This window comes from Apis mellifera, linkage group LG1 (assembly GCF_003254395.2).
Source record: "Apis mellifera strain DH4 linkage group LG1, Amel_HAv3.1, whole genome shotgun sequence".
NCBI lineage: Eukaryota > Metazoa > Arthropoda > Insecta > Hymenoptera > Apidae > Apis > Apis mellifera.
Window position 1 is genome coordinate 12,163,485 of NC_037638.1, and position 9,536 is coordinate 12,173,020.

General features: G+C 32.0%; 2 protein-coding genes across 2 annotated transcripts in view; one reads left to right on the top strand and one right to left on the bottom strand.

Moving 5' to 3' along the window:
- Positions 1-6,922, bottom strand: part of LOC726972 — a 97,210-nt gene extending 90,288 nt beyond the window's left edge. The window contains exon 1 of the mRNA XM_001122688.5: positions 6,493-6,922. The gene's annotated coding sequence lies outside the window, so the exon portion shown is untranslated. The remainder of the gene's footprint in view (positions 1-6,492) is intronic.
- A 628-nt stretch (positions 6,923-7,550) lies between these two features.
- On the top strand, positions 7,551-9,393 carry LOC551730 (tetratricopeptide repeat protein 4). Its single transcript, XM_624118.6, has 7 exons — positions 7,551-7,642; positions 7,722-8,021; positions 8,138-8,309; positions 8,380-8,572; positions 8,668-8,948; positions 9,024-9,188; positions 9,254-9,393. Exons 2-7 carry the CDS (start codon positions 7,754-7,756, stop codon positions 9,336-9,338), a joined length of 1,164 nt encoding a protein of 387 aa, XP_624121.2. The 5' UTR covers positions 7,551-7,642; positions 7,722-7,753; the 3' UTR covers positions 9,339-9,393.
- The last annotated feature ends 143 nt before the right edge of the window (positions 9,394-9,536 follow it).

Consider the following 9,536-nt stretch of genomic DNA (forward strand, 5'->3'; position numbering starts at 1 on the left):
ACACACACACACACACACACACACACACACACACACACACACACACACACACACACACACACACACACACACACACAGAGAGAGAGAGAGAGAGAGAGAGAGAGAGAGAGAGAGAGAGAGAGAGAGAGAGAGAGAGAGAGAGAGAGAGAGAGAGAGAGAGAGAGGAGCGACGCACGTGCTTTCCCGACCGTTCTATTAAACTTCTAACAACCGGTCTCCTCTATTCGATAAGCCATGCACGTGTATATAAGTGCACAACTATGTGTGTGTGATTGCGTCTGTGTGAGCGTGAGTCCATGGGGTCATTCAACAGCGGCGCAACACGAAGCGAGGAAAGTAAGGAGGGGGGAGGAATAGGGATACACCAGGATGCACCAGCGGCTTGGAATTACATACGTTCTTTGGGATTAACGTACCGAAAACTCGTTTACGTGTTTTCTAATTGCCGCGCTAGAAGGAATCGAATAGAAGCGATACGGTGCAACCATCTCCCGTGAGAATCGAGAAACGTGGTAGTGGAGTGCCGATGTTTTGGATATCTTATAACTCGCGAGTGTTTGAAAGTTTTTTTTCACCACGCACTTACTTTCTTCCCCCCCCACCCGGGCGAATCTTCTTCTCTTTTCCACGGCTACGGACATGGCGAGAATTATATGGCGAGAATTTCTCTCGAGGCAGAAACGATCAAGAAAGATAGAAGGATAGGAGGAGGGGTGCGTTAAAATATTAACAGCCGTTAGTCAGTCGAGTATCGGGGATTATCATCCTCGCAATTATACGTGAACGATCGGCCAAAGGTCAAGATGTTAATTAACATTTAATCGATTGCGTGCGTTTTCTGTACGAGAAAGCGTGGCAACAGGCCACAAGTTTCGTGAGAGTCATTTGTACGTTGTATATTAAATAAAACAATCGCACGTAAGCGTGATTGATTTTTGGATAATTCATGTCTAGTTTAATTCGTAAATTTTCTCTGTGCAATATTTCTTTCGATAAAAATATATTCTTTATTGTTGGTAATTATATTATCTACGGTTTCGATTTATCTGCCATTAATATTATTACGATTTACGAATCAATGCAATTCTTTGCTCATAATGGAGAAAGAGGGTATTGTTGAACAAAGAAATTAAAGGGAAAAATAAAGATGAGTGTGAAGAGAAGAAATAAAAAAAAATTCACGTGAATTAACTTGTATATGAGTGCCGGATTTTTTTTTTGAAATTTATTGGAAATTTTTCATATCACATGATGTCAAATACAGGAGGAATTGCATCTCCATAACATTAAACTCAATATTTCAATATATATATATAATTAAATTTGATATTTTAAACAAAAAATTTAAAGTTTATTTCGTTTATTGAAAATTTATAATAATCTTAATTCGATATATTTTAAATCCGATTAAAGTTAAAATCTCTAATTCTATTATAATCTGGTAAAAATTTCAGATAAAAAATGGAAAAAATAAAAAAAAAGTAGAAAAAAAATCACGTTTAAAATAAATATAAATTCACACGCATTATCACCCACAGTTGATAACATACGATACTATGACTCAAACTAGGGTGCGTTATCGTGGGAACTGAATAAATTGAAAAAAAGAAAAAAAAAAATATCACTTCCAATTACACATGCACGTAATACCAAATATTTGGGTAAAAAAATGCAAGAATGTAAAAGGTTACTTCAGGTGAGTCAATATTATTCCATATGATGCGACTACCCATGAAAAATGTGAGGAATGCAAAGTTCACGATATCAGCGAGCACGATTGAAAAATTTCTAAACGGATCCTACATTATGAAAAGTTTCCCTCCGTATAGTCGGCTACGTATGATTTCCTTTCCCCCACAACCACTGATGCTTCGCAGCGTCTCTTCCTGGATTCCTGGCGAGTCTCGTCAAGTTTTAATATGCGCGCCTCTCACTGCAAGTATCGATAACGCGTCCAACGTAAATAGAAAATGGTAAAAAAAAATACTTCGAAAATTTGGGCTAAACTAATTCCGCACATACATACATGGAAACACACTCTGTTATATTATAGATAAAAATCCAAAAATACGAAGAAGAGATATAAAAAAAAAAACAACGAAGAGATTTCTCTTCGTACGAGGATCTTCTTCGTATCCATATAACGTGATTCCAGTTTCTTCGTTAGTCGCGAGGCGAATCGCTTCGAAGAGAAAGGTACAGGTGGTGGGGGGAAGAGGCTACAGTTGAGGCGAAAGACAGAGAGAAAAGAACGAGTTGGAGAAAAGAGAGTGAGCAAGACTGTAGAGGCGAAGGCAACAGCCTAACTCGTCGGAGGTCGGGTCAAATAATAAAATAAAAGAATATGGTGGATGGGGTGTAAGGTGGTGGCGTGGCAAAGGTAGAGGAAACTTTCTGCTATGGGTACACAACGCGATGGGGCCCCGATGGCCGACCGCCGGTTCGTCGCTGCTGGAAAAAGATGCGTGGCCAACGAATCGAGCCTCGACCCGAGGGAGAAAGAAACACAGAGAGGGATATATCCGACGTTGCCACATGCTCACTGAATTTCCGACCGGTCAAATATAAAGGCTGTCTTTATAAAGACCGCCCCGCGGTGTATATTTCTCTCTCTCTCTCTCTCTCCGTCTATCTTTATCGTGCCTTTGAAACTTGCATCAAATTCTTGACGTCTCATTAAACATAGTCGGATTTCAACGGAGTTAAACGGTGATGTTTTCTCTTCCCCCTCACCCCCAATATACAACACACAACACAACCGTGTTATGAAACACGATGAAGAATTTCTTTTTTTTTTTTTGCTAGATTTTATACATCTAAGTACATATATTTTGATATCTCAAAGATAGTGCTAATCGAGTATGGAAATTCCAATTATATCAAAGTCATTGAGCAAAAGTAATTGGAAAAGTTAATATTTTTTAAATTGTGAAAGAAAAACACGGATCCTAAATATATTAAATTTCAATAGTTATTTAACTTTTAAGATATTAATAAAAGTCTTCAATACTACACATTAAATAGTGTTTATTCATATGCATTCATGATCAATATTATGTATGTCAATACACAAGTCAGTATGTATGAGATCGTTGATGTTTTTGTAAACATATCAATGTATAATGTAATGAAAAAAAAATCATCGCACATTAATATCTATCCACAACAAGATTAAATGAAATGCGAAAATAAAATAACGTAATATAAAGCAACCTTTGGACGATCGAAATAATTGAAATTACAATAATAATTTAACATTGATCTTATATTATTTATTATTTTAACTTTAATCATTAATTTCGGTCGCTCAAGGATCGTTTTATATTTTATTTTTATTTACATTCGAAACATTCAAATTTGTTGCGAATAAATGTTAAATGCGATGGATATTAGTTCATCCGTTTATACATTTTGGATGCTGAATTCCATAATATTTTATACATAAATACAAATAGATGAATTATAGATAACACGTCTCACAGATAGCGGCGTCAAAGAAAATAAACGAAATTATACAATCTTATTAAGACGTTTAAATTACCGAGATCCAACCGTGATATACGTTTCTTTTATTCATACGACGAAGACGTTCCTCCACTCTCGTTTGCTTATATGTTTATCGACCACGAATTTTTAAATACCGTGACAATACAGTCAGTGACTCGAAAGAAAAAGGTATAACGCAGCGCGACAGAAAATTTTTATCGTCGGGCATGACATTTACGAGACCGTAACGTACAACGGGCCAACGCCGTTTAATCGTTATTATCCGGATATACGATTCAAAAAAAAAGAAAAAGTTAATATTCACAACGCTATCGATGCACCCGGTCGGTAAAATTGTTTGTACACCTGCCGATGAAATATCTCTGGTAAAATCTTTATATATTTCGCTTGGCGTTTGAAATTGTATAGAATGACTAAATGAAATAAAAATCATAAAATTAATTGTTAAACAGAATAATTAAAAAAATTTAACAAAATTAAAAAATATAAAATTTTTTATCTTTTTTTCCCAATTTTATATAATACGTAATAAATTACAAGCTGACAGGATAGCCGTTAAAAGTATTATAACGCTCTATCAGTAAACGTCACAAATCATCCAAGGATTAAGCGCTACTTTCAGTATAATACATTATTACGGCCGCATGATTTAGAGACAACATAACGCATCTATACACACTAAACACTCCTAGACTTAACAACGAATGCTTGGCCACAAAGCTACTAGCCGTCGAGAAATCCTCAATTATTAGTGGCTTCAGCTGCTAATCTCTATCGTCGAATTTATTACTCGTATCAATAGGCTTCTGGCTTTAATTGCATTTATATATGTGCATAAATCATGACAGATTAATAGATTGTCAACTGGAAGCGCAACGGAATTTAAGAAACGAAGCCTCGAAATAGCGGGCTTTTTGAACGAGATTTAAAGCTGACAGTAGGGTACGCGCAATCAACGTCAAAAAGAATTTCACGAGAGGATCTCGTCGAAAGTATTCCAAGCGTCATTTCGTGTGCAACCCGTCATCTCGAACACAAAGTACACTTACGTACAAATCAATCGATGACAACTAGTTTTTCCATTTAACACATTTTCATTTAACATTTTCTTTAATAATTATTTATTATTAATTAAATTTGATAATAATTTATTTAGATTTAAATTGGTTCTATTATGATATTTTCTTTTTAATATTTTTCGAGATAATGTTGATTTTATTTAGAGCCTAAATTTGATGTATTAATTTTTCTAAATAACATTAACTATGTACTTTTAGCATTACCAAAGATCATAGTATTAAGATTATCTCATAATCCTATTATTTTAATTGGAAGTATATATATCTATAAATAAAAATTTATTTTTGTGTATGTACGAATAAATATCTCCATTGAAATCTCATCGACTATTTTCAGGTTATACATAAGCTTATTCTTGACATTCATAAAAGGTCGACAATATAGGAATAGGCTTCCAATAATACATCGATAACATAACCTATTTATTTTTTTCACGCTATTTATTGACAGAACAATTTTTCTAACCAACATAAAAAATAATACTTTTTCTACAAATAGAATTCTCAGAATTGAATGTAAAAAAATTTAATTAAAAAAATTATTCATCCTTGTTGGAAATCGATAGTTTGTACGATTCAAAATTTGCCGCGATTATGAAATGAAGAAAGAAACGCGTATCAGCGACACGTGCTAACACGTTCCACTTTCGATATTACGGGTGTCCTGTATAGCATGAAATATATAAACGCGCAAAGGGAATTAGATCGCGCGGGGAACGTGATAATTTTAATTCTAAAATCAGAGAATAGCAGAAATGTTTCATGTACAGATATTTCGCGATTAAAGGAAGAAAAAAGAAAACAGTATGATCGTTTGTAGTATTTCTAAATTATAATAATACTTTTAATAATGACATATGAATATCTTCTTGGTTCTAAACGCGAGACACGTGCTTTTCTTTGCAAAAAGAATGGAAAAGAATAATGGATGAGAACACCTGTTACGATTCGCGATACATTATTTCGCAATATTCCGAATGATTTCTATTAACGTGGCAAAATGAGTTATTTATGATTAGCAGAACGTGTTCATACTTTTCACGCAAATAAGATTATCGTGGAGTACACTTGTTTGCAAATGAATACGCCCATCAAGTGTAGTAATCAGTGAAAAAACAATGAAAAGACGCACTTGAAAAACAAACGAAGAGTTAATAACACGATGAGATCGTTGTATTCTCTCATTTTATTCGTTTAACGTGTTTTGACAAGTAACCGTAAAGTTGTCTTTACTCTATTAATATGCATAATCGAAACAAAAGATAAAACAGTGACTTTAATACGCGATTAATAAAACGTCAAGATGTATCAACGAATCATTTTGATTTCTATTGAAATTGATAATTTGACATTTGATATTATTTATAGCTGGACATTTTGAATATATAAACGAATAAGATATGAAACGAAAAAGGAAATATACTTTTTGAGATAAATGAAAAACCAGTCGAAAACATTTAGCAATAATAAACTAGCACGAAAAGGGTGGTGCGACATCTTTTGTAGCGTGATGGTAGATCTTCCGAAATTGATCGTACTTCGCAACGCGCATACTCTCATTACTACTTGCATATGACAATAAATGGACTTTTCCCCCATGGGAAGATAGAACGTACATGTGCGAACGATTGAGTAACAGAAACAAATCTTCACGATCCGTAAATGAATAAGAATTTTTCTTAAAATCATGAAACAATAGAGCAAAAATTATACGATAGAAAAGGTCGAGGGTGCGTCTAGTTCTATACGAAAATGTCAATAAATAAGTATTTCTCTCTTAAGAGAGAGAACAAAACAATCACAATATACACACATCGTGAATGTTAAATGTTGCTCTCCTTTTGATGTATACGCACGGTTATCGATATCGTGATATGGTTTCATTTAGCTATGCTGTAGTACTCACCGTTGATGCGTTGTGTATTAAAAAGATAGAATCCAATAACGAAATGAACAAGCAATATTATCCAGTGTGGTCGATGATTAGATGACCGGCACTACGATGCACGCTCGACAATGGCTGGCACACATTAAGTACACTGATGCACTACTTGATGTACACGCACTCTTCACCGGGCAAAAGCCACTGATCAAAATGAAAAAGCGGCAGTTCGACACACACGAATTAAATTCACTGATCTTAACTAGGTGATAAGTCGTTTGTTGATTGCCAGCGTTTTGATCAAAGAATCCCAACCACCTCCTTTACTATCCTAGGCCCACGGTGGCCATTACACTCGTCGCCGCAACAAGAGAGCGTGTTTTCCTTTTTTCCAAGGGGATCAACAACTCGCCCGCTCCGAGGCCGTGGAAGCGACTGTTCTCGGGAGATTCGCGGTGCGGTCTCATCGACCAATCGTGAACCAGCTTTCACCGAGCGCCATCTTGCTTAGCCGAACACAAAGGGGCCAAAACCCGAATGTTTGCGTAAATGTCCGAACCTTAACCACCCCTACTATCCGATCGACGTATCTCTTCTAGCTTTTCTCATCCCTAATTTTCAATACGGATTTTATTGTAGGATTACCCGCCCTTCTTTTTTTCATTTCACATAAACCAATTCGAAACGAAGAATAATAATTTCAATAATAAATTTCACAATGTCATAAGATTATTTTTCATCCTTTTTAAAATTAAGGAATATTTATTAAACACTTCTAATTATTATTAAACAGTCAAAGAGATATTCGAATACTTTTTTCATTCTAATTTTAATTTTAAAATACTAATTGCTTTGTATTTTGCACTATTTTGTCACAATTGAAGTTGTGTTTTTTGAATCCATTAAGAATTTGTTTAGAATTTAAAATAAATTTAATTTTTTATAAAATATTAAAAAATAGTAAAAATATTTTATATATAAATGCTCAAAAACAATAGTTTTTTAAATATTTGAGAGAAACTAGTAACGCCATCATTGAGAGAAATGGAAAAATATACTCTGTCGGTAATGTTATAATATTTAGAATAATACATATGCATATGAAATTTTGGAGGTTATGGTTCATGAAATCAAAGTAGTTATACTTTTCTCTTAATAATATTTATTTCGTTTGGTAAATAATTTTAAATAATTTATAATAAATAAAATATTTTCAAAAATATTTATGTTTGTGCATATTTATTTATTATCAGTAAATAAAATTGAAATAAACAATTATTAAACAATGGAAGAAATGAGTGAAAAGAATAAGAAATGGACTGATGAAGAACGATTAAAACTTGCTTCAAAATTAGATGATGAACTCGATGAATATATAAGTAATTTAGAAAAAAAAAGTTATACAGAAGGATGGCCAGAAGATCAATGGGAACAAGAAATGGAAAAGCATCCATTTTTTATGAAAAAAGTACCAGAACCTGGAGAAGAACTTTCACCCTTGATGGAAGGATTGCAACAGCTCAAATATGGAGAAGATGAAAATACACCTGAGGGTTTGAATATATTTTTAAAATTGAATTATCTTTTATTTAATTAATAATTTAATAATTTATTAATATAAATTTTATTTAGATATTAATAGTATTATAATTATGCATGTGTTTTATAGAACTTGCTAATAATTATAAAGAAGATGGAAATTTCAATTTTAAATATAAAAAATATAGATTAGCTATTCTGAGTTATACAGAAGGTATAAGAACTAAATGCAAAGATGTTGATTTAATGGCTCAGCTTTATAATAATAGAGCTGCTGCACATTTTATGTTAAAAAATTATAGGTATATTTCGATCTGTAGATAATGCATTGATTTGTTACAATATTAAGATTATTCTTTATCTAAATTACAGATCAAGTTTAAATGATTGCAAGCTAGCTTTGAAATTAAAATCAAATTATATAAAAGCTTTAAATAGAGCTGCTACTTGTTGTTTATATATAAAAGATTACGATAATTGCATTGATTTTTGCGATCAGTTACTTGATGAATCTCCCACTGACAAAATAATATTACATTTAAAATCACAAGCAATTGCTGCAAGAGTAAGACATATATGATATTATATGATATTATATGAATTTGATAAAATATTTATATATATAATGTATAGATGTAATTCATATTTGTATATTTATAGGACCGTTTAAAAAGAGATAAAAGAAAACAAGATAGATTAGAAAAGCAATTAAATAAAAAAGAAGAAGAATTATTAAATATAATAAAAAGAAATGGGATTAATTTAGAATTAACTGAAGAAAATAAAAATCCAGATTTAAAAGATTTGGAACCTCAAGTACCACAGATAGCACAGAATAGAGTTCATTTGGATGCACAAAATAAACTTATTTGGCCAGTTATGATTTTATATCCAGAAACGCAACAAACAGATTTTATACAAAATTTCCATGAAGATACATTGTATGATTTTATGTAATATTGAGTATTTCAAATTATTTAAAAAATTAAAGATTATTTTATGTAAATTTACTTCAGGTTGATAGAACAATTAGAACAGTTGTTTAATGAACCACCTGAGTGGGATTCACAGAAACGTTATATTCTTCAGAATATAAATGTTTATTTTGAGGGTAAAGATAAATGTTCTTTACATAAAGTGGACATTGGTCAGTCTCTAGGGAAAATATTGCAGGACGAGCAGTAAGTGTGAAAATTAGAGTAAAGAAAATTAAAATCCCAAATAATTATAAAATAAAAAATTTCAGATTTATAGTACGAGGAGGTACACCAGCATTTTTGATATTTGTAAAATCTAGTGAAGCAGAAAAACGATTCTTAATGAATTATTAAATTATCATTATATATATTATTTTTAAATTTATAAAAAAAATAAATTCATAAAAAATATATAAAACTATAATTATTAATTATTGCTACCTTTACCCTAATCAAGTTGAAAGAAAATATGAAAAAAAAATATTATTATTTCGGAAAAAAAAACTTAGTATATTTCCTCTAAAAAATAATTAATATAAATAGATTTCTTTT

What these genes read in the sequence shown, in the direction of transcription:
- LOC551730 (XM_624118.6), top strand. Translation starts at nt 7,754, where the DNA reads ATGGAAGAAATGAGTGAAAAGAATAAGAAATGGACTGATGAAGAACGA. An exon ending in AATTTCCATGAAGATACATT is followed by an intron (nt 8,949 to 9,023) that starts GTATGATTTTAT and finishes AATTTACTTCAG; the next exon opens with GTTGATAGAACAATTAGAAC. An exon ending in AAAATATTGCAGGACGAGCA is followed by an intron (nt 9,189 to 9,253) that starts GTAAGTGTGAAA and finishes AAAAAATTTCAG; the next exon opens with ATTTATAGTACGAGGAGGTA.